General features: G+C 41.1%; 4 protein-coding genes across 6 annotated transcripts in view; 2 read left to right on the top strand and 2 right to left on the bottom strand.

The window, feature by feature from the left end:
• The window catches only part of LOC108087477 (39S ribosomal protein L39, mitochondrial), a 55,423-nt gene extending 47,363 nt beyond the window's left edge, over positions 1-8,060 (bottom strand). Inside the window, exons 1-5 of one of the 2 annotated variants that reach the window (XM_017184854.1) lie at positions 7,923-8,060; positions 7,385-7,709; positions 7,224-7,324; positions 6,722-7,164; positions 6,553-6,654 (exon numbers count right to left, since the gene is read on the bottom strand). In XM_017184854.1, coding sequence (XP_017040343.1) covers positions 6,595-6,654; positions 6,722-7,164; positions 7,224-7,324; positions 7,385-7,709; positions 7,923-7,995 — 1,002 coding nt within the window. In that variant the 5' untranslated portion in view covers positions 7,996-8,060 and the 3' untranslated portion in view covers positions 6,553-6,594. Of the gene's footprint in view, positions 1-6,497; positions 6,655-6,721; positions 7,165-7,223; positions 7,325-7,384; positions 7,710-7,922 lie in introns of those variants that run through there. The other variant, XM_017184853.1, reaches the window with a different exon arrangement.
• Positions 319-6,603, top strand: LOC108087474 (zinc transporter foi). Its single transcript, XM_017184850.2, has 4 exons — positions 319-820; positions 2,735-3,020; positions 4,705-4,998; positions 5,055-6,603. The coding sequence occupies exons 1-4, from the start codon at positions 677-679 to the stop codon at positions 6,047-6,049; spliced, it is 1,719 nt and encodes a 572-aa protein (XP_017040339.1). The 5' UTR covers positions 319-676; the 3' UTR covers positions 6,050-6,603.
• Positions 8,061-8,319: 259 nt separating the features above from the next.
• Positions 8,320-9,527, top strand: LOC108087560 (proteasome subunit beta type-7). The gene is made up of 3 exons (XM_017184987.1): positions 8,320-8,481; positions 8,552-8,731; positions 8,849-9,527. The coding sequence occupies exons 1-3, from the start codon at positions 8,420-8,422 to the stop codon at positions 9,423-9,425; spliced, it is 819 nt and encodes a 272-aa protein (XP_017040476.1). The 5' UTR covers positions 8,320-8,419; the 3' UTR covers positions 9,426-9,527.
• On the bottom strand, positions 9,525-22,605 carry LOC108087559 (reversion-inducing cysteine-rich protein with Kazal motifs). 2 transcript variants are annotated; one of them, XM_017184984.2, is made up of 8 exons: positions 22,398-22,605; positions 19,792-20,336; positions 16,405-16,460; positions 13,173-13,287; positions 12,906-13,111; positions 12,574-12,715; positions 10,956-12,518; positions 9,525-10,868 (listed from the first exon to the last, which is right to left on the bottom strand). In XM_017184984.2, the coding sequence occupies exons 2-8, from the start codon at positions 20,102-20,104 to the stop codon at positions 10,072-10,074; spliced, it is 3,192 nt and encodes a 1,063-aa protein (XP_017040473.1). In that variant the 5' UTR covers positions 20,105-20,336; positions 22,398-22,605; the 3' UTR covers positions 9,525-10,071. The 2 variants fall into 2 exon arrangements, with proteins under 2 accessions (XP_017040473.1, XP_017040475.1); XM_017184986.1 differs by lacking the exons at positions 16,405-16,460; positions 22,398-22,605 and having other exon boundaries at positions 19,792-19,844.
• Positions 22,606-23,210: the final 605 nt, after the last annotated feature.

Here is a 23,210-nt window from a genome sequence, read left to right as displayed (position 1 = left end):
TTAGTTTGCAAACTAATTGTAACAATTTATTTAAAATACTTTATTCCAGAGACATATAAACTAGGTCACATAGAATTTTGAAGACAATTATTTAAAACTCAAACGGCCTTCGGATATGCAATACATTTTTTAACGTTTAGTAAATAGATACTCGATACCGGTCTGCAAATGTAACGAATATATGCTTTATTTGTTATTTTAAATACATATATTAAAATTGGTTTTAATAATAAACAAGCATGTCTCTAATCTCAAATCGCGTACAATGGTTTTTCGTAACGGTATTTACAGCCATTTTATTTTAAATTTTCTAGACGTCAAAGATAACTGGCATAGCGAAAGCTTTTCTGAAGCTTAACCGGAATGGCAGTTAAGTTTACAGCGAGTGCGCAGAGTGATGAAAACTTCCCCCAGAGAGAGAGAGAGAGAAAAAAAGAGAGGGAGAAAGGAGAGCCCACCTCTCGTCGAAAGTCGTATAAAAACGTTGCGTGGGCGAAACTGTCATTTCAAAAGACCGTTGAACGGGATCGTTAGTTGGCCGCAGCGGTACGGATCGCACGCGTCTGCAAAAAATCGAGAAAATCCCGGGTAGTCCCCGTGAAATGACGAACGCCTAGAACAGTGCGAGTTCGACCATCAAAAAATAATTTACCACTTGAGTGTTCAGCCCATTAAGATGGCCAAAAAGCAGGTGCTAGTTTTAACCCTCCTGTGCCTGGGTTCGCTTCTTTACGAACCAGTACGGAGTTCCACGGAATATAATCGCTACCTGTCGCAGATATTCCAAAAGTACGGCAATGGCGGGACAATCAACTTTGAGGTAATAACCAATAAACCATCGAACTAGCCTTGTAAACACACACAAGAGTAATTTGAGCACAGGTAAACAAAGTCGAACACGGACAAAGCTTTTGCGGTTAATGTTATGGCAAAAAATTAGTGAGTCTGTGTTTTTTTTCGGTTTTTTTTTGGGGACACCAACAAAAACAATGAGAGTCGTCGGGCAAAATTGGGGCTTATAAAAATTAAAGTTAATCAAATATTTGGGTATTGTGAAAGTGAAACAATGCTGTTCTGACCAAGTCAACAAACAGGCAAACAAAAAACACTCTAAACAGTTTTAATCGCGTCACTCTTAAAAGACTGTAATCTTTATGCACGCGGAGCAATTTTATAACACAGGCGACGATGGAGGAGGCACTCGTCTCGTTTGGAACGTATGATACAAAACGTAGACTTTATTGCTGGCATTATCATAAATTTAATCAAAATCCAGACAAACGAACAGTACACATTGTGAGATATACAGTACGCGTCTTGAGCATCCACATGAGTGGCGTAGTACCGCCGCCACCGGTTCACAACATCCTCCTTATCCGAATCAAAGATTAGGGGATTAGCCCGATAAGACTGGTTGCTCCTAATGAGGATTATAGTTCGGCACAGCTGACGAAATATGTGTGTGCACCCCCTCATCTATAACTTTCGCAACGCGATCGTTATGCTTGTGGACTCCAAAGTTATGGACAGTCAGTCCGATTCCATACAATCCGAGCCAATTAACATTATTCATGCGTATAGGCTACGCAATACGCTCTGTCCATTTTAATGCCAGGTTACTAAAATGTTTCTACTTTTTACGCACTCGGCATACTAACATTAAAGACACCACCCCCTGGCCACCCACCTTAGATTCTATTATCATTCTAATATTCCAATTTCGATTACATAGTATACTTGGCACACAAACAAATTTTTGCTGAATGAAAGTAAAATTGTCGTTTGGTGGGCGCATGTGCTCCATAATAAATAGTTTATTCCTTTTGTTTTATGCCGGCGCGTGTTTGCTTAATGTTTGTTCATATGCTAATTCCGCAATCCTGATCTTGGCTAAGGAATTTTTTGAAGCCACTCATCATTAACCTGACACACGCCTCGATCCCCGGCGACAGGTAGCTGTCAAGGCAATTAGATGGATTTCCCCCTCCCCCAGAAACCTCCACCCAGTTTACCCAACAGCAAAAAAATGCGGCAGACAACAGGAATAACAATAAACAAATGAATTCAGATGTAAATATAATTGCCTGGCACGTTGACAAGTAAATCAAGTAATTATCTCTGATAGATCGAGCCAGAGCAAAAACTTTGACAAATTAGCTGAAAATTGCAAGTGCTAATTGAAGGCTACAAATTCCGTGAAGTATTATTATGATCAAATGGGTAAAAGGTAAAATTTTCTTTTAATGGGTATTTGGGACGCTCATTGAATCGAAACAGCTGGCAGTTGTTTCTGCTTATATCTCCAGCAATTTCGAGGTGAATAGTTGTTGTATAGGAGCTTAAAAGGTTCAAGGTTGAACATAGTGCTAAAATATTTAGAGTTGTTGTCCAACAACAGACAAATTGGCAACCAATCTGACTCATCTAGGTTTCCGACCAAAGAACAACATAATTATCTACTTTAAGCCGATCTAATGTTGTTATAATTCTTTTAAATACCTATTATAGTTATTTTCTTATCATAAAAAGAAAATAGTTTGCTTGTAGCAACTAAACATAATAATAGTTTATCTTATCTTCTACGCCAACTGTTTGCGAGTGATAACAAGAATTTAAAGCTGGGAAACAAATTTTTAAAGATTTAGCTTGCTTATTATAAACAAAACGTTTCTGCTGCATTAAATAAGTTTCCTTTTCTTATAAGTATAACACAATTTATAATCATATTTTACAGGGTCTCGAGCATTTAATGTTCAGCTTGAACTTGGGTCAAATTCAATTTGATCCCTCGCACACGATCGATCAGCACCGACCACAAGGATACTCTAAGGAGTCAACGAACAGCACGAATGTCACCAGTTACTTCGAACCAGCACGCGTTAATGTCACCGATGAGGAGGCGTTGGAGGTGGAAATTTCTACGCCTTCCAGCAATCTCTCAAAGCCAGTGGCAGGGCCAGAAGTGCCGGAATTCCTGGAAATGCATGACCCCAAGCACAGACACCCGAGGGAGAGCTCCGGTAAGTATTTACCCGTAATATTTACCAAAGAAATGCCCCATTGTTATCTTTATAGTCGGAGATTTCACACTCCACTTGTATACGTATTATTTACCGTCCATCAGCGGTGACAGATAATAACTAAGATAGGCTAGAGCAGACAGCAAACAAAGTCATAAACAGTAGGCTGGATTTTCGCACGGATACCAAGAGTCTAAGAATCGCAAAATCCGAGAAATTTTTAAGAACGCACGGATTAAAGCCTACTTGACTGGCAATTATAAACAAGAAAACATAATAAAGCCCCACCTGTGCCACAATACAAATTGAGAACGGCAAAATGTCGCCGCAGAATGGAAGTATAAATAGTTGAAGCCCGGCCTCGACTCTTTCCATCAATTGGCCGATTTCCAAGTGCAAGGCGACCGACGACCGACGACCGGCGACTGCGGTCTATCATCAATTCAATTATGCCATCCAGTCAGTCCAGTCGTCCCATCTCATTTGGTTGATAGGAAGTTCCGTCTGTGATCGTGGCCTTGCCGCATAAATTATCAGATATGTATGTAAATACATATGCATTATCAGATTCGTATATCTTTCTCCTTTTGGGCCGTAAATGTAGCCGTAAATCAGCAGGTAGGAAAGATCATTGTCAGCAGGCGGCGAAAACAGGGCGATAACACGTTAAACGGACGCATTATGGATGCGGAAATCCAAAACAAAATAAAACAACAATTGAAATCGCACAGATACAGATACAGAACGAGAAACAAACAGGCCTCAATCGGTTCGTTTGTTATTTTTGTTGGTTGGGCTTTACAGTTAATTGAAGTGCACACAATCATTACACCGCTGTCCCATATAAACTTCTCACTAAACAGCCGAGAGAATTAATGGCAAGTTCGCACATGCGAATTGGATAACAACAATCAACCGCTGAGAAAGCAACGTCTCGGGATCGGAGAAATGTAACTGGCACTTCTATTGAAAAATAGTAACAAAGCTCGAGCAGTAAACACGATTTATTAGGGAAAAAGGAAATTCCCTACACCTAAGCATATAAATTTTTTTTTTTACATTCTGTTACTCCACCCCGGGAGCTTAGAGCCTCTACAATTTCTTGTAGAGGATTCGTTATCAATGATTTTCGATCGTACCGGTGATAAGCCAGTAGCGACTTATCCTAGCGGTGGGGATGCCACCTGTCGCCATCTAGGAGTGACGAAAGTTTTATTGTTGGGTCCATAGTAACGTGGACGAGGGGGTGTGCGGGTCCGGGGAGCCGAAATTTGTTACTAATGTTAAGTGAGCGATAGAGCATAGAAGTGGTGGAGATTTGGAAAAAGAGACCGTTTCTTTTTCTCGGGGAGCCTGGGGCTCGACTTGAACCCGGGCCTTCCGAACCGGAGGCCAGCGCTCTACCTGCTGGGCCACCGTCCCCCCAAAAGCATATAAATAAAACATTAAAAATAGAAGCAACAGGTGTTGCCCAGAAAGCCGAAGAAGCTCTAAGCTAAATTTAAGTTAATTATTTGTGACTCAAATGACTTAATATTTAATGGGGGTTTTAATGCATCTTTTTGCAGGAATGTTTTTTTAAACCACTTTGAAATTTATTTTAAATTTTTCTCACATGTGTTTTTGACTTTTTACAAAAGCCATTAAGCTTAAAAAAGTATCTAAAGATCTTTTCAAATTTTAGAACCTGTTGCCGCTTGCTTATCGCCGAAGTCACTGCTGTCGCTGCTCGTGGACCACAACGATCTCCACAAAAACATAGCCTACCAGAAATTGTTAAAAAATGGAGTCAGTGCATCAGATAACATTCACAACTCCGAGGAGGAGTATAACGAATTCATTAACTCGGTGCGAATTACACCACGAGCTTTTATGAAACTCTGTCCGGCTTTATTGGCTCAAATCGACAATGGAGTGTGCAAGCAACCGGCTCAACGATCGGAAAACTTTCACGATAAAAACCAAAAAATTTGGGACGGTAAGAATCTTGAACAGTATTCAATTTGACAAGATATAAAAAAGAAATTATTGTAGCTTGGATCTTTGCAAGCATCTCCATGCTGATTCTCTCCGCTTGCGGATTGTTGGGAATTCTTCTGGTTCCTCTGATGAAGACAGCTGCCTACCAGGAAGTCCTTAAGTTCCTGATTGCCATTGCTGTGGGCACCCTAGCTGGCGATGCCCTGATGCACTTGCTTCCACATGCCCTTTTCAAGGAGGAGAAACATGAAGAAGAGGTGACTGGTGTAAATCCCTTGGAATCGAATCACAAACATAGCAATGAGGCTGCCTTGCTATGTGGTTGCTCCTTCTTGGCGGCTCTCTTCATGTACATGCTAGAGAACCTGATTCCTTTGCTTAAAGGAGGCAAGCCAGGACATGGACACAGCCACGGACATGGTCACAGTCACGGTCACAGCCATGGTCACACAGAGAAGCCGGCTCCTCACGATGCTCCCGAACTTCCTGCTCCTCGAGAACTAAACGTAATGCTGCAGGAGGCCAAGTTGGATGAAAAGACCCCTGATCGTCCACTCACTCCAGTGGCCTTCATGGTTATCATTGGTGATGGGTTGCATAATCTAACCGATGGCCTGGCAATCGGCGCAGCTTTTGCCAGTGATCCGGTCACTGGATTTGCCACAGCTTTTGCAGTCCTCTGCCACGAGTTGCCACACGAGCTGGGAGACTTTGCTCTGCTCCTCCAAACAGGCGTGTCCATGCGAAGAGCCGTCTACATGAACATTGTGAGCTCAGTTCTCAGTTTTGTGGGCATGTCCGTGGGTCTCTTCATCGCCGGAATCGGTGATGGAATGACCCAATGGATTTATGCAGCCACCGCAGGTTCTTTCCTCTACATTGCCTTTGCCGATCTGGTGCCAACGATGAGTGTGGCCCACAATCCGGAGATGGCCAAGGATCCAAAAGGAATTGTTATACAAATTATTGGTATCCTCCTGGGTGGACTGATAATGTTGCTTATTGCCCTGAATGAACACGATTTGGAGGGTCTTTTTAAGAGGTTTTAAAAATGTGTTGAGAATCTGAATCTCAAATGGTTTTTTCGTGTTCTTATTGTAGATAGTAGTCTAAGTCTTTTCGTTAGAATCTCCGTTACTTTGCCTTCTTCAAGCATGCCCAAAATGTTAAAGATGAAATCGTTACCAAATGTTATAGTCTGTGGTCAGCAAAATGTACGCTGGATTAAACCAGCTCTTTCCTTAGTGTAATAAAAATGTCTAGAACTTTAAAGTAAGTCTGTTTTGCCCAACTAAGTTGTGTGCTAGAAACTGCACAAAATGTAAAGTTTTCGAAGAATAGTTTAGAGTAACCGCAAGTGTTTCATAGAATAATTTAAGATTGCCCCTACACGCTGACCTTGTAGCTTTAAAAAACTCCGAGTTTTTTAAAAGTTCAACCAATAATAATTTAAGAATTATGTGAAATCGTTAAAAGACAAACATTGTATACACAATATTTTTCAATTCAGTTATGTTTTTGTAACAAATAAGTACGCTCTTTAATGATTTACCTGTTAACACTTAATGTGTATCTTGAAATATTAAAGAACGATTTAAGATAATTGCAGTTGTTGTTGTTCCTCAAATGGTTCATTGGGCAGGCGGGCGGGACTCTAAAATACAAAATACATTAATAAAAATCCACAGAGGTTTTCAAACCGATCAATGAAGACTTCTTACAGGTTTTTTGGACCGCTCCTCTAGTACGCCATACGCCACATGGTTCAGCTGGAAGCCGGAGGGCAAAGCTACGCCCTGAATTCGATAGAAAGCGCCATTAGGGCCTTCCTCTGCCACTTTGTGGGCCGCAGAGATCGTACATTTGCCCAGGAAACTGGTCGAACCAACCATTGGACCACGTGAGATGTCGATGTGGTCACCAAGGCGATATAAAGTAACTTTTCCATGCGTTTGCTGTGCAATGCTGGGCAACTGTTCGCTCTTGTACTTGGAATCTTTAAACATCTCCTGGGCGACATCCTGTTGGACATCCAGGCGCTCTATGCGCAGGTCCTGCGCGGCCAATTTTACCATCTCAGCCGAGATCGCACGCATTTCCTCCTTTGATGGCTGCCATGACTGGGTCTGCAGAACAATATCGTGCACAAAGCTTCCAGATTTGACTGTAAGCATAATAAATATTTATAGTGTAAGTTATACAAATCAAGACACTTTAGCTTACTGTTGGGTCCAGGGAAGCTATGGAGCTGAAGATTAGCCTCTGGCTTAAAGGCGCGATTCAGAGCAGCTCCCAGCATAAAGCTGCAAGTGCGCCAGAAGGCTCTGCAAGAAAGAAATTCAAATAAATATACTTTTAACTTCAATATTAATAATCACACCCACTTGTTGACCACGTGAGGCTCGGATACATGGAAGTTGAGCAGCTGCAGGGTGCAGGACTCCTGCAAAGGTCTGTGCATATCCCAGGGAACACTGCCATCAATCAGGGCCAGTGCCGATCTTTTGCAGTGCCCCTCACTCAGGTGCTGGGCACAATTGAAGGGTGTGGAGATGTTACTGTTCATCACTAGAGTCACATCCTCGGGAAGTCCTAGGTAACGCACCTCGATCTTATCGATGCGTCCCACTGCATCCCGTTGCCTCCGTTGCTCCTGGTTGAATAATTCGTTTCGCTTGTCTATCGAAGCTGAACTGGAGCTGAAGCTGGCTGTAACAAACAAGCTTATTTAAGTTTAATTTTACAAAATGTTATATTAAAAAAAAATTGATTTTTAAAGAGTAGCTATTTTCGCACTGAGACACCGCTGAACATGCCATCACTAGCACTGGAGCTCAGCTGAACATGGGCGCACACCGGCATTATGTAAACCACTTCCTCGATCTGTGGTCAATGAAAAGGATGTTAATTAGTGATATTTACCCTTAGTTCTGTATTGCTGTAGCTGCCGGAGGGCGCACCAGCTTGTTTTATGTAATTTTGTGGCCGCAGACATGGTAAATTACCAAAATACTTTCCAGGGATTCAAAATTCAGGAGCGATGGCACTTTACTTCGACTGTTCCAATTGTATCAACATATCGATAAGTTTTCAAAACATGAGGGGCAACCTTAAACAGCTGTTCCGCCAAATAATTTATTTTTTTTCATATTTTTTAATGATGCAGATATCTTACATTATTTTTTATAATAAAAATGACTTTAAAATATTTATTATCTATATTAAATAATAAGCTAGAATTTACTATCGGAAATGTCGTGAATCCGTATAAAATATCGCTTAGCCCTATGCAATCGATATAATCGTTGTTACTTCCAGCTCTATCACGCCTTCAACAATTTTGTTTGTCATCCCGCTCGGCAAAAAACAAGAAAACTTTAGTTCTTCGTGTTATATAGCTGAAATAAAAGGAACAAATAATGGATTTGGATTTGGCACGCGATATGCCACGCGCTGGCTTCAATTTTGACAACTGCAAGCGGTAAGAATCGTCCGGAACGCTACGAAATCTTTAAGCGGCTTTTGTCAATTACTCTTTTTCTTGCTTTTAGCAATGCGACTTTGATGAAAGGAGGCTTCAAGCCACCGACCACCACGAAAACAGGAACCACGATTGTTGGCATTATCTTCAAGGATGGCGTTATCCTGGGTGCCGATACGCGTGCTACAGAGGGACCCATCGTGTCAGACAAGAACTGCGCCAAGATCCACTACTTGGCTAAGAACATATAGTGAGTCTCTAGATTAGGTTCATTTCCTTACGGATTCAATTTATACCTTTCTGAAATATTTTACCAAAATAGTTCTTACGCCTTAACCAATACTCAAACTAATAAGTTTTCTTGCAGCTGCTGTGGAGCTGGAACCGCTGCAGACACCGAGATGACAACGGATCTAATCTCCTCCCAACTGGAATTGCATCGTCTTCAAACTGAGCGCGAGGTACGCGTAGTGGCCGCCAATGTGATGCTCAAGCAGATGCTTTTCCGCTACCAGGGACACATCAGTGCCGCCTTGGTGCTCGGCGGGGTGGATAAGACTGGTCCCCACATCTACTCCATCCACCCACATGGAAGCTCTGATAAACTGCCTTATGCCACCATGGGATCGGGTTCGTTGGCAGCCATGACCGTTTTTGAAAGTCGCTGGAAACCCGACATGTCCGAGGAGGAGGGCAAGAGACTGGTGCGCGATGCCATTGCTTCCGGAGTGTTTAACGATCTGGGTTCCGGTTCCAACATCGACTTGTGCGTGATTCGCAAGGGCAGCGTAGAATATCTGCGCAACTATGAGTTGGCCAACAAGAAGGGCGAGCGTCAGTTGGACTACCGCTTCAAGCATGGCACCACACCCGTTCTGCACACCACCGTCAAGGATCTACTTGTCACCGAACGCGTTCAGGTGGTGCCAATGGAGACTTCTTAGAGGGATTCATTTTTCTACCTTTTCGTACGTTTATTATAATAGAGCTTTGGCTCAGTGGATCTGCTTGGAGTGGTTAAATAAAGGAAGTAATGCTTCAACTCAGGTCAGTGTTTTATTTAAGGGATTTTATTAGACTAGCGATACTCTTAAACGGACGTTGCTTTGGTCATAAACGAACACTTGCCGGGGACCAGAAAATTATATTACAATTGAACAGTTAAGTATTTTTCAAATCTCTTTTTGTACTAGTTACTTCATTAAATATATTTAATCTCAGGAAACCAAAGTGTCTATTCATTTTAAAAACTTTAGGTTTACTACATTTCGAATAATTTATTTTAAGTTAGGAAATTATAGAAATTATGAAACCAATCTAATTTAGAAATAAGATGAAGATTTTAAGTATATAACATTGATTTTGAAAATCCGGTCCCTGGCATGTACGAAACAATAAGTATAAAAAGGACATTTCTCTTTTCGGATCTGCCACTTAAAGCTTAACGATTAATTTAGCTAATATCACATGGTATAGAGGGTCAATTCCTAACAGTTGAAGGCACTTACCGTCTTCTTAGACTAACAGATTAATTGGCACCAAGAATTCACTTGATTGAGTCAGATCATACACGCTCCTCCTTAGACTAACTTAGAATATGATTAATTTAAAAGCTAACAAAAGTAGGGAGAGCAACCACATGGTGTGAGAACCATAGGATGTTGCTCCATTTGGCGTGGGTTCTAGTAGATGCGAAACCGTCAAACAGGATAAGGCTAGATTGGTGGTGATCCTAGGTGATTGTGCGTTGATTAGGGACGATATCTTCTCTGCTTCTCTTGCGCAGGCCTCCAGTTGAAGACGCGTGGGTCGTTTAATGCTACTTGAGGGCACCAAAGCCACAAAGATGCCCACCTCCATGGTGAGGAATCCAGTCAGCTGGCATTCGCTGACCTGAACAAGTCCATCCAGTTGTTGGAGCACTCCATGCAGGGTCAACAGAGTGCTGCTCTGTGCCCTCAGCCCATACATGGCCCTATCGAATTGCTTTCTGGAGTAAATAATCCTAAAGGCGCCACCCGCACACAGAGGGCAACATGCTCCCGGTGGAACAATCAATCGACAATGCTTAGAGACAGGAGCGGGACACTGGACAGTTCGACACCGTCTTCCCATATCGCTGGCCAGCAAACCCACCTCCCGACAGCGACCCACATAATCCACCAACACGTATTCCGCTCTGGCCGCATAACTACTCTTGTAGGTGACTCCATTGATTCCACAGACTGGAGAAGGTGAGTAGCGACTCGATTGACAGGCAGACCAATAGGCCACTTGACCTTCGGGATTGGCTTTTAGCAGAGCACAGGCATTGGGGTGTGTGCGTCCTTGAGTATCGCAAACCTCCCCCTGATGGAAGGGCGAACAGTTCGAAGCGGTGGCGTTGACTGTAATGAATAAACAAAGGGAGCATTAGAGATACAAACTTCATTTATTAAGAAGAAAGAAACACAAATGAATTCTCTGCAACTTACCACACACATATTGTAGACAGGGTCGCTGCATGCTGGCCAGGCACACCTTCCTGTTGTCCAAGCATTGGGTTCCAGGGGGACAACTATTTGGAGGTGCTGCCTGGCAGGCATTCCTTGCATTGCAGGCTCCGTAGACGTAGTCCCCCTCCGGTAAATGGCACTTGGCAACGCAGGCCGAGGGATAAGTATTCCCATTGGAGCCGCAAACGGGAACGTAATGAGCTGGACAATTGCATGGCAGACTGGTGTATCCCGAGTCCACGAATCCCGGCAGACGACACTGCTGTTTGGTGCAAGTGATCTCCCCGGCAAAGCAACTGCAAAGATTACACTCCAGGTAGAATGAGGATCCATGGCGGTAGCTTCTGGCACCAGGAAGGATGCAGTGGGCATGCATATAGCTCGGTAAAGGTTGACATTGCTCCAGGTGTCCTTTTAAGCCACAAGAGCACACAATATGCTCGGCCAAAGGAAACTGACCCACTTCGCTTTTCTTGTGGATATTGCTCTTTCCAAGTCGCACATACGCGCCGAATGGCACAAATAGTTTGGAGTCCTGTCCCAAATTGCAACCAGGTATGCAGGAGTATCCCTGATTTCCACCCCGCTGCAGAATACACACCTCGCTGCCATTGCAGGGTTTTTTCGAGCATGGTGAGGTTATCTCTTGGGATTCCTCGGGATTTGCAGTACTTGGTTTAAGATAGCTCTCCAAAGAAATACAAGGCAGTGGAGCATCTTCATCTTTTTCTTTTAGCCTAGAACATATATCCTTTGGTCGCTGGTGCTGCAATGTCCAATCCAGACACTCATCCAGTAGCTCGTGGCAATCCTCACTGCAGATGCCATTGAAGAGTCCCATTCGAGTGCAGGGTTTTAGTTGGAGGGCACAAACCAACGCCTGCCATTTTTCAGGAGCACATCGACTGGTGTTCTTGATGAAGAGCTCCTGTCCCAGGACCCTAACCGTTCCTCGCTGTTGCAGGAGCTGTAAATCCTCTCGAGCAGCTGCATCATGTTCTGGTGTACAACTGCGAAAGAGTTCCGTGGGTCGATTGTTGAAATTGGTGCAAAAACTAAGACCCTGACATCCCAGTTCACAAGGTGCATCAACACTCTCTATACATCTTCGGAGTTCCCTTTCCGCTGGCTGATCCATACACTCGTTCTCGAAACTGGATCGTGCATCCCACCAATTGCTGGTGAAGATCTGGTTACACAATCTTCTACACTTGTGGCTACTGGCTTGCTCACAGCACTGCCTTTTAGCTGCATCCATTCCTAGGTGATTGGGTTCCCCTAGCGAATTTCCCTGCCCAGTTATGCGTCCTTGGGATAAAGATCCCGCACTTCTTCCCGATCCACCCGGAACATATAGCTTTCCAGTAACCGTAAGGAAACACTGCCAGAAGGGAAGTTGGGGTAACGGAGAGCCACATCCTGCTGCCTCTAATCGAGAGAAAATCACCTCACTCCTTTCCATTAAGGTGGCATTTTGGTGAAGAAGGTTCCGACACGTATGCCGGCAATGCTCCTTGGTGCTGTACTCACAACAGGGTAAATCTATGGTAAATCGCTTTATAAATATAATCTCTTTTATTTAATTTAGTGTACATACACTGCTCTGCATTCGCCAGTGGAGACATGTCTGTGTGGTTGTTTATGCACTGAATCACATCCGCGTTGCGATCCCCACAGGCCCCATTAATATCCACATGGTCGTGATTGTCATTCGCGGGTTCAAAAACGGCTCGACAAGCCTGTAAATAAAAATTATTTTCAAAGTGTTTAATAAATCAATGATTTACATATACAGGATTTAATAATATTCTGTGTATATTTCAATCCTAAAATATACAGAATAAACTTAATCAAGCTTTAAAGTATAAATAGTCAATGCTCGCGGTTTGTTAATTTGTAGAAGTGTTTTATTTAGTTGGCTATTCTTACCTCCAGACACTCAGAGGTTCTGGCTTGGCCACAGCACTGATCTGCTGCCTCCTGGCGCTCCAGGCAGTCGTATAGCATCTGCTCATCGCTTCGCCGGCAATTTTGCACAGGTGAGCGATTCGAAGTGGCACAGACATTGCGGCAATGGGGCAGAACGCCAAATTGGCAACATCGTCTTCCGGACCAGTCCGCTCCACGGGTGACCGCTGCGAATAAGAATTAATTTATTTAAACGACCTAACGAGTTTCGCTCCCCGCCGCTCTCACCATCGAAAGTCTGATTGACGCAAGTCCAAAATTCCACTTGGTGCAGTTGACAATACTTGCGCAGCTCCTCGCGATTATCGCCTCCAGCGCCGGTGGCAAACTCAACCAGAGATAACTGGAAAAATATGCATAAATTGCAATAGACAACAAGTTATTAATCGCAATAAAACTTAATCATCGGCCAAGCGCTTAACCCGCTCCTGACCCGCAACCTGTTGGGTTTCAAAGCAATTTTTCACATTTACCACTCAAAAAAATGCTAAAAAATTTTAAAGATAAAATTCAAAATTATAGTTACCGAAAAATTTGAATAAAAATTAAAAATTCTTTTATTTATTTGATAACTTTGTTGTCTTAGCCTTTAAAAACTTCACTGATGTTTTTTTTAAGTGCATGGGGTTATAATCAGGGTCGGAATTTAGTTTTGAGACAGGGTTCAAAACATGCAGGTTGCAGTTTTTATCTGCTCTCTTTGTTGCTGTATTTTTGGCGTATTATGTTACATTTTTGAATGCTGTTCTCCTCCTGACACCATCATAAATTACATTTGCTGCTCTTGCTCTTTCTATCGATAAAAAAAACAGGCTCAGGGAACTTCAATAACAAATTTCCAGGCTCATTTCAGTGCGAGACTCGCGTATCTGCCACAGTAATCTGAGTAAAGCGATGTCTATTCAAGATACTTCGTGTGCTTGTCCTCGAAACTTGTCTGGATCTTGAGCCTGGTGGCATTCCCATAAATACAAATTAACAAAAACTGAGGTGTAGATAGTGCGAGATTCAGAGGGGTTTGATTTTCGTAGAGGTTCATTTGGAGGAGTCTTATATTTAATATATAGATAATTGTTTATTCATTCAAAACTTCTTTCTTAAAAAATTAAATAGAAAATACGTAAAACGTGAAATTAACTAGTGCATAAAATAACCATTTTCTATTTTCCAACAGCTCCAAAAAATTTGTAGAAAATTGTATGTCTATAATTTGAACTGTAAAATTTTAATGGAATATTTGTTTGAACGTCACGCAGAAAATCATTTAAAGCCCACCACTTGGAAATGCGCTGGTAAAACAGGCAATTGAAAATAATTATACTCCTCAAAGGATTTAATCACATGTTTGTTTTAAATTGTATGGAACCTTTCATCAACTACGCCCCTGTTTGGTACGCACTTTTCCATGTGAGTTCCTGGGTTCCTTCCCCTCATTTGAGCCGCAGTCCTCTGCGTGTCTGTTGCAGTTTTGTTAATGAAGTGTCCGTGACCATGTCGCGCACTCCCACACACTCCGATAGCTACATACATACATGGCATCCCACCGGAACCTCCTCGTCGAGGACAACCTGCCCACCTTGGCACAAAATTCCATCGGATAGAGGCCCACAGAATTGCCTGTTGCAATTATCAGACTGCGGGGCCACAAAAGAGCATTTTGTCAATAATAAAGTGCGCGTAAATTTTCACTTATCTCGGGAAGATCTCTCGTCTCGGGTTCGACTTTTCACACATTCATGGACCGAAAACAGAACAATTTGTGAGTGGGGAGTCGGATATCAAGGAGTCTCTTATTTCCCGACACCCACTTGCAAGATCTAGCTCTCAAATCTTTCGCACGAGAGTGGAAAGCAATTCAAAAGTGGATTTGGGTTACGCCCCTGGGAACGGAACCGGTCGGTTGGCATTATCCTGTTTGTCAGTTTCAATTTGGCCGAAAGATTTAATGCCTTCATTTGCATTTCTAAATGAAAAGATTGGCAAAGCCACAGCCCACTTTCAGTTGGAAAACTAATTGGTTTTGGGTGGAAAATGGTTATGATTACAAAGTTAAATGATGTCAGTGATTTGATTGCTGGCATTGCCTCTAACTAAATCGGGGCTAGGAGCAGACTACCGACAACTGCACACACGACACTCAGTCTCATAGACAACAAATTGATTTTCAGCCGGCTCGGGTTTTATGAATGACTTTGAGTGGCAAACTGGTTGGGCTGGCTCTCCAGTCTGCAGATAGGAAAAATAACACTTGAGATTAGTGTAAGAGTCTTGCAAAAGTAATATACTCGCTATTTAATTAGTAACATATTTAAAGATCTAAAAGTTACAATTTGATACTTGATTATTTTGTAAATGCTTTGTTGAAAATAATTAGTGATTCTGAGAATTAAAAGAACATATTAAAACTGATTAAACTAAAAGTAAATATAGTTTTTATCACTCTATTGCTTTTTTTTCTCTCTGTAAAAGTCTGTGCCTTTGGTCTGAGTTCGGTCTTTGAGTTGCAATTACCTGTTTGCCAGTTTATGCTAATTAACAATGCAATTTGTACGGATTTTTCTATCCTTTTTGGCACAAGGCTCCACAATCAGCAGCCAGCGGATGTGGATACGGCATTCAAAGTTCTACCGAAATTGAACGACCATTAAAGCCTGTCATAATCGTTTTCAATGGACTTTCTGCGTGTGACAGTCTGACGGATCAACGTTTATTGAATTCTAAATTCATTTTGCTTAGTATGCACCTCTCGCACACCATTCATAAGCAGGGAAAGAGGATTCATGGGCCCATCAAAATACCAGGAAATGCAACGTGGCTTGATCAGTAGTTTTTCCACCTTATCGGCTTGTTCAATCTGTATCTGATCTGCTGTCCGAGGTGTTCATACTTATGGCTGGCTGGCTGGCTGGCTGCCCGTGGCTGGCGTTTAATATTTATGACAGACACATCATTTCCCTTCGAGTTGGTTTTGGTCGTGGTTAAGGCGCCTCACACACCGCATTTGGGTAAAAAAGTTATGAGTGAAAATGTTCGAATAGGAAATTTATGCAGAGGTCGTCGGAAACGTATATAAATATTGTTTGTTCAGCTATTGTTCGGTCACTAAAAAACAATAGCGGAAACATACAAAATTTCTATATTTAAAAATACATTTATTTCTTGTATTTCTTAAAACAATTTCTGTTTGTTAAATATTGGATTTTGAGATCAATATTGATTCCAAAAATACATTTATATATGAAATTCTTAATCTTTGATGTTATTTATGATCATAATCAATTGGCTCATTAATCTACTTACAAAATTCAAAGCAAACTTGGAAATATCCCAAGGTGCAACAAAATGTCTGTCCCTGGCTGTACCACCCGTTGCATCCCGTACCCATACGCACTTTTGATATATGATCAATCCTACCCACAAAGGCAACCCCTTTCCCCTTTCCACCGATCTTGATACTTACATTTTCGCATGCTGTGCGACATGAGCCGAAGACCTGATTGCAACATGTGAAGATATCTGCAAGAGAGGCAAAAACAAACAAAAAGTGAGCATGTTGCGAGTGGAAAACAAGAAGTTAAGTAAGCAAAGTGCAGCGTATCAGGGTTTAATGGCTTGGCTCACGCATTTTGACACCACTCAGTAAATTAAAATTTAAATAAATGCCACAGAAAACAGCGAGCGATCTGCCAGAGGATCGTTAAAGGAGCGGATTGCAGGCGGATTCACTTGATTCACCCGATTCCCAATCGTGGTCATGATCATGATCGCCACATGTTGGTAGGAATCTGTTGCGAGATACACTTCCTCTCTGGCACAAATCACACTTCAACTATCAAAAGGCGGGGTTTCACTTTTCGCACTAATTAGGTGGCATGGTATCCTGCTTATCTACGAATACCCTGGGTGACTGATTACTTATTAAGCACTTACTGCTTGTTTTCTTTTCTTTTTTTCTTTTTTTCTCTCTTTTTCCCCTTCTGTTTTTCTGGCTGCGGTTCATTTGGAGGATTGCTCATTGGGTGTTGAACTTTTCTCGCGAAAAGAAATGGGGAAGCATCTGGGGATTTGGGATCGGAGATGGCAGCGTGATAAGTGAATTTTTTCTTTCAATATTGAAGGGACCCAATGAATTTACAAGATTAAATCGAATAATTTTAGAATTATTTTTTTAAACCATAAATTGAGTTAAAAATATTTAAGATTCATATAAGGATCGCTTTAAAAGGTCTATTTATATTTTTACTATTTCTTGCAAGAAAAATACTATTTTTAAATATAATATACATTAGATATAAGATCTTCAAGATGTATTACCTGCCAATTGTAACGACTTGACTCACCTATAATTGACATTATTCTGATTTCCTTGCAGATCGAACAACAAGATAGACTGCTTATCCCAATCAGATGAATATGAATGAGTAGGTTTACTCGAACAGATCTTAAAATCGTGACACGAATTCTTGAATTTAATTCCCAGTGATCCCCAAAGATCCCTTAAACTCGCCCACTTTCCTGTGATCACGTCACACCTCGCATCACTGGTCGAAAGCGATTCCCATGTCAGACATCTGCGACACATGTCCCCGATCTCCGGAATGGAAACTCCGGATCCGGGGACTTGGACGTGTGACAGTTGGCTGGGCGTAAAGGGCGGGTTCAAAGAGTTTCGCTGAGTGCGTGAAAAATTTCAGTTTTTGTCACTTGAGGCAGGAATTGGGGGGCTACTGAACTTCACAGAAGATCAAAAGCAGTGCCCATTAATTAAGTGTGCAATTGCCAAAGGAGGGCAAGAACTATGGACCGGAGGGGAGTGAAAACTGCTAAGATTTTTCCCCATTTCTTGTTCGGAAACTTACGTATTTTTGGCTCAGCCATTTCATTTCGGCCAACCGAGTCCGGACAGTTGCCTTTTTTTCTGTTGTTGTTGTCGCATTGGATGACTAATTTTAGCGGAAATTTACTTTGAAGTCCACCGAAATAAATTTGGCCACGGCCTATGAACATTGATTTGGAGAGTCAAATGTGCAAATGCGAATCTGTGACAAATCGCTTGGAAAATGCCTTTTTGATTCGACTGGCGTTGTCATTTACCCCATTTGATTTTCCGCCCATTCTAATTCAGTTTTTATTTGGCATTTATTTTTAAAACTGTTAATGTTTTCATTTGTGCCTGCTACTCTGCGTTTAGTGTGTTGTTGAGTGCTATTTTTATGATGTATCTTAGTTTCAGTTTTAGTTGCAAAGTTGCGCAGTCTTTTGCCTGCTGATGATATTTTTTACTGTGGCCAATGATCTAAGTTGACTGTCAACGCACCACACTGAAGAAAACTAGGTAATCTTGAATTGGGGAGCTAATAAAACTACAAATAAATTAAAAATTTTAATAACCTGGTACAACATAAACCCGTAAATGTTTATAAAAATGTTTTATAATTTGCACAAAATGTGGCTTGAGAAATTTCTCTGTGTGTTTTATTCTTCCCATGCACATTGGAGCTGTGGGATGGGGAGGCTTCTATAAATAAAGAAACCCACTGAATGGCAGTCCCCGATTCGCTGCCGCATGTCAAGTGTCACAGCTGATTTGTCGCCAAGCTCTCCGTCGCTGGCGGAGATAACTCCCATCACAAAGAGGTGGACACATCCGACCACCCATTTGATTAACGTGAGTGCAACAAAACTGATTGTTTAATAGCTTTTTTACGGCCCCAACGCATCCAAAGGAAATCCAACGATGGCTATTTGTATGCAAATCACTTCAAATGCCGCACAATTCAAATCATTTCGGATGCACAACACCACGCCGGCAGCCCGAAGAATTTCCTTTTGCGAAAAGAGCGACAATCAGTTAAGCTCCAAGGCGGCGACATATACGAGCAGGCCATAAAATTTCATTGGAAATCTAACACATTTATCATGCACTGACACCCCCATCCCCAAACCATAATTCACTCGAGCTGCGAGCTAATAAAACGATGAAGAAGGGGCTGAATCTGAAGTGTATCTTGGATTCTTATATGCTGGCGCCATCAGGCAGCCCAGCTTTGCAGCAATTTAAACTAATTTTTAACACAGTTTCAATTTGGTTTCGAGTACGAGCACGCATTCGCTCGGATACAGATACAAATACGGATAGGCTGTTTCTGAAAACAGTGGCATCATCATCGTCATCATCATCATCATCATCATCATCAACAGCAGCACTTTCAATTAAAACATTTCGTTCGCGATCAAAAGAAAATTATTGCTTTTGATTAAGTGAGTGGATGCGAGTGTGGACCGGAGTGTGGTTCCATTTACATGCAAATCAAAGTGGGAGGGGCCGTAAAAAAACAGTTTATATTTGTTGATTCCTCTAGCCGAGCTGAACTGACCAGCCCTAAAAAATGCGGGTCGGCGAGCCAGGAGTGAATGAAAGTGACAACATTAAAATTAACGAGTGAACCAGTTTTTGAACGCATCAATAAATGCGAAATATATGGAATACTGGATTAGATATGCACAACAGGGAATCACAAATTGGAGGTACTTAATTTAAAAGTCATACGTGAAATTAGTTTATCCATCATAATTGATTTGTTTTGCCTCTATTTTTTAAATCAAAATATGTTGGCATCAATTGCACTTACAATTATAATCCTTATGAATTGCACTGAAATATGTGTTCATTTACTTTAAATATAAATGTTCATATCTGAAATTCGTTGTACTACTATTTTTTATAAATAATCCCACTTGCTCCCTAGTAGTTTGTCACTCATAATTTTATTGTATGCAACTGATAAGCGGCTGCTTTTGAAGTGTCAGCTAAAGGTCACTGGGTTAAACTTTCTTATCAACTTACCATGTGAATCTCCGGACGGTTTGACAGATTCTACAGCCGTGGCTTCCATGCTATCGATGGCCTCACTGGTATCCGCATCCAGCCAGTCGTAGTCATCCGAATCGAGGCTTATGGACTGACTTCGACTGTTCTTCTTCGGATGACGATGGTGATCGGCGGAGGCATTGCTCTTCGGGTTACGGCGACGCACCTGTCGCTCTCCGGATTGCAGGTGATCGTTCTTGGTGCTCTGATTCTCATCCAACTGGCGGACCGCACTCACCACACAAAAAGGCAGCAGTAGCAGCAGAGTTCCCCAGCCACTCGGGCGCATTTTTATCGTTGTTTTGTCTGGATTTTTGCTCACTTATTTATGCACTGGCTTGCTTTTACTTTATGTTGATTATGTCGAGTGCATTTTGTGCGCACTGATAAGTTGTTGCGGCCAAAGGAAATGAGTGTGTCACAAGTCAAAAGTTTCACTGGGTTCACTACATGGCCAATGAACATCCGTATGATAAGCAGACGCTTACGGACTACTTTCCACAATATCCAAACTGATTTTCCTGCACCGAAAAAATTAAATTAAGTTCTGGTTTATGTTTTTAAGGTAAAAATAAAATTTAAAATTTTTTTAAAATGTTTCCTACTTAATTACAACAATTCTACATCAAATTAAGTTTCAGCATCTTAGTTAAAAGCATTTTTCAAGCTCCATGTAAAACGGAAAAACTTAAAAGTTTTTAAGTAACATTAAATTGGGTTTTTCTTTGTGTAAATGTTTATGCATAGTGGGCCTGCGATGCTCGTTACTAGATAGTGATTGAAAAAACACAGACAAAAAATGAAAAACGATTAAATTTAATGGTCTGCCGCACAAGGGACTCTATTGATAGGGAGTTGAGCTATCTGCTGCTGAAATATACATAAATAAATGTAAGACTGTTCACTCGGAGGCGAGTGTGGAAGCGTTTCGAAGACGCATCCGCCTTTGCCACTTGTCCACACGATGTCACACAGTAATTAAGCCAATTGACCTCGCTTGGCCGCCAGTTTGGCAAAGCGTTCCTCTTTTCCACAAAGGCAAAGTAGCGAGGGCAATGGCAAACGACGCCGGCAACGGCGACAACATTTTATTAAAAGTGAAAAAATATAAATAAATAATATCATAAAGCGCCAGTGGTAAAGGCCGACAAAGTGAAAGGAACTGCGAGGGGAGCAGTAATGATGAGACTCTTTTCGGCTTGGGGTCTTCAAGAGCCTTCTTTTCCACCCTTTCTATATATTTTTTTTTATTTTTTGGCCTGGTGTCCTTGCACTTTGCACTTCAAATGAAAGTTTTCATTTTCCATATTACTTGATTTTTCATTAGAGAAAATAAATCTTGATATTAAAAAAAAAATACATTGAAAATTTGTTAAATAAGTGTGATAAGTATAGGTTTCATTTTTAAGTTGCCTGGCTTTAATTTTGCTATTTATTTAAGAAGAAATAATTTCTCAGTAGGTAGAACCTATTACTTTTGAGCTCCAAATCTAGACAATTATTTTGAGTGTGTCCCTGTGCTTGTGTCAAAGCGCATAGCAAAGCAAGCAGGCGACACAGAAAATGGGGGAGTGGCTCTGGGCGGGGGCGGTAAAGTAAGTGGTGGGCGGTGGGCGGCAGGCAGTGGGGGTGGTGGGTGGTGGGTGGTGGGTGCTACCGGGCTATCAGTGTTGGGTTGAGCGGTGACTGTGCTTTGATGTCTTTCTAATTGCATATTTTACAGCGCCAGGGAGTCGTCCTCGCACACCCGCGCATCCGCAGCCAGTGCAGCTATCCTGCAAAAGGATAGCACTTTCAGCGAGAGTGGAAAGTAGAGCTATTTGCTGTGATGTGGATGCCCCTATGCCCCGAGCCTCCCCTCCGCCACCCCCTCGGCCTACTCCTCAAAGATGCCGTCACCCAAAGTGGACCCAGGACCTGGTTGGTTTTTCAACTTCAGCGTCAGACGAACAAGAGTAGCGAACACAAAGGCTGAGACAAAAGCGGCACGTTCAAAAACTAGACAAATATTAACTCATATGCAGCTTGAGGTTGGGCGTAAAAGAAGAAGCCTTTGTCTTTGACACTACAGTCTTACGTCCATAAGTATGTTTTTCCAACTTTTCTGATTGGTATTTAATTAGTTTTTGAATAAGTTCGAGGTTAAATAACAGTATATATAAACCAAACTTCAAAATTTATAATACTTAGAAAAAGTTTCAATTTAGAAAAACATTTTAAACTTCGTAAGAAGGCTAATTATCAAAACAATAATTGAAAAAAAATTCACAACACAATTTTAAAATGTTCATAACATTCTACAATATATTAATTTAAAAAAAGAAGTATCTAGGAATTTCAAAATATAAATTCCGATAGCCGGCAGAGAAAAGCCCACTGTAAACTTGTGATTGCAGCTTCAACTGCATTTTGATTGCAATGGTAGAACAATATGCATCAAACAGAAAATAGCGCCAATTTGCGAAAGGGATGCAAAGGAGCCGCAAAAGGACTTGCACAATACACAAATACATCCATCCATCAAATGCACACACATTGCTCCCAAATGCATCCCATAATCACTTGTCGTTTGATTTGTTTACCGGGTTCACTGAGCTTTGTTGTTGGACTCGTCACTTTGGTTTAGATTTGCTTAATATAATAGCTAATATTAACTCGACTGATTGTCATTTATTTTTTTTTTGTACCGGGGAAACACTTTCGCTTATATTTAATTTGTTTATTTTGGTTCGCGATCAAAAGACTCGACGCGCGACAGCGACATCTTTTAACGTGCTCACGATCCGACGGCTGAAAACTGTGTGAGCGCAGATGAGAATGTGCGTTGTGTTATATTCGACTCTGAAAAGTACACTGAGAACATTTTTATTTAACACGGGAAATTAATTAAAAAGTAAGTAAATAAAAAGCAAGAATATCAATTTTATAAATTTTCATTTTATATGTAAATATAAAACAAATATTTTGACAACAATTTTTTTACGGTCGAAAATTAGAAATTAAAAATTAGAATTTTTTCTACCAAAAATTGTATTTTTATATAGCTCTTAAAAAATAAATATTTTAATAATTATTTATTTTAATTCAAAAAATATTATAATCTGTTCAATTCTAATAATATTTTAACAACATTTTTTTGACCGAAATTTAAAAAAAATCTTTTTGATTTTAATAATTAAAACAAGTTTATAAAAAATTAGTGCAATTTTTTAAAAGTAATTAAAATTTAAAGTTTAAAACAAGTCTAGGCTACATTAAGACACAAACCAATTTTGTTCTTGTTTGGTTAATTCGCCGTGTTTCGCTTGAATACGCTGTAACTGAATACCAGGGAATTCGCTTTATCAGTTACGATTTAGCCGAGACACAACCATGTTCGCGTTGCATGATGGCAT

The sequence above is a fragment of the Drosophila ficusphila genome, unplaced genomic scaffold (assembly GCF_018152265.1).
Source record: "Drosophila ficusphila isolate 14025-0441.05 unplaced genomic scaffold, ASM1815226v1 contig_286, whole genome shotgun sequence".
Taxonomy (NCBI): Eukaryota; Metazoa; Arthropoda; class Insecta; order Diptera; family Drosophilidae; genus Drosophila; species Drosophila ficusphila.
Note: the sequence above shows the minus strand (reverse complement) of the source record. Positions and strands in the feature narration are given on the sequence as shown.

What these genes read in the sequence shown, in the direction of transcription:
- LOC108087474 (XM_017184850.2), top strand. Translation starts at nt 677, where the DNA reads ATGGCCAAAAAGCAGGTGCTAGTTTTAACCCTCCTGTGCCTGGGTTCG. An exon ending in GCGGGACAATCAACTTTGAG is followed by an intron (nt 821 to 2,734) that starts GTAATAACCAAT and finishes CATATTTTACAG; the next exon opens with GGTCTCGAGCATTTAATGTT. An exon ending in AAACCAAAAAATTTGGGACG is followed by an intron (nt 4,999 to 5,054) that starts GTAAGAATCTTG and finishes AAATTATTGTAG; the next exon opens with CTTGGATCTTTGCAAGCATC.
- LOC108087559 (XM_017184984.2), bottom strand. Translation starts at nt 20,104, where the DNA reads ATGCGCCCGAGTGGCTGGGGAACTCTGCTGCTACTGCTGCCTTTTTGT. An exon ending in ACCGTCCGGAGATTCACATG is followed by an intron (nt 16,461 to 19,791) that starts GTAAGTTGATAA and finishes CCTCTCTTGCAG; the next exon opens with ATATCTTCACATGTTGCAAT. An exon ending in ACTGGCGAATGCAGAGCAGT is followed by an intron (nt 12,519 to 12,573) that starts GTATGTACACTA and finishes GATTTACCATAG; the next exon opens with ATTTACCCTGTTGTGAGTAC.
- LOC108087560 (XM_017184987.1), top strand. Translation starts at nt 8,420, where the DNA reads ATGGATTTGGATTTGGCACGCGATATGCCACGCGCTGGCTTCAATTTT. An exon ending in AATTTTGACAACTGCAAGCG is followed by an intron (nt 8,482 to 8,551) that starts GTAAGAATCGTC and finishes TCTTGCTTTTAG; the next exon opens with CAATGCGACTTTGATGAAAG. An exon ending in TACTTGGCTAAGAACATATA is followed by an intron (nt 8,732 to 8,848) that starts GTGAGTCTCTAG and finishes GTTTTCTTGCAG; the next exon opens with CTGCTGTGGAGCTGGAACCG.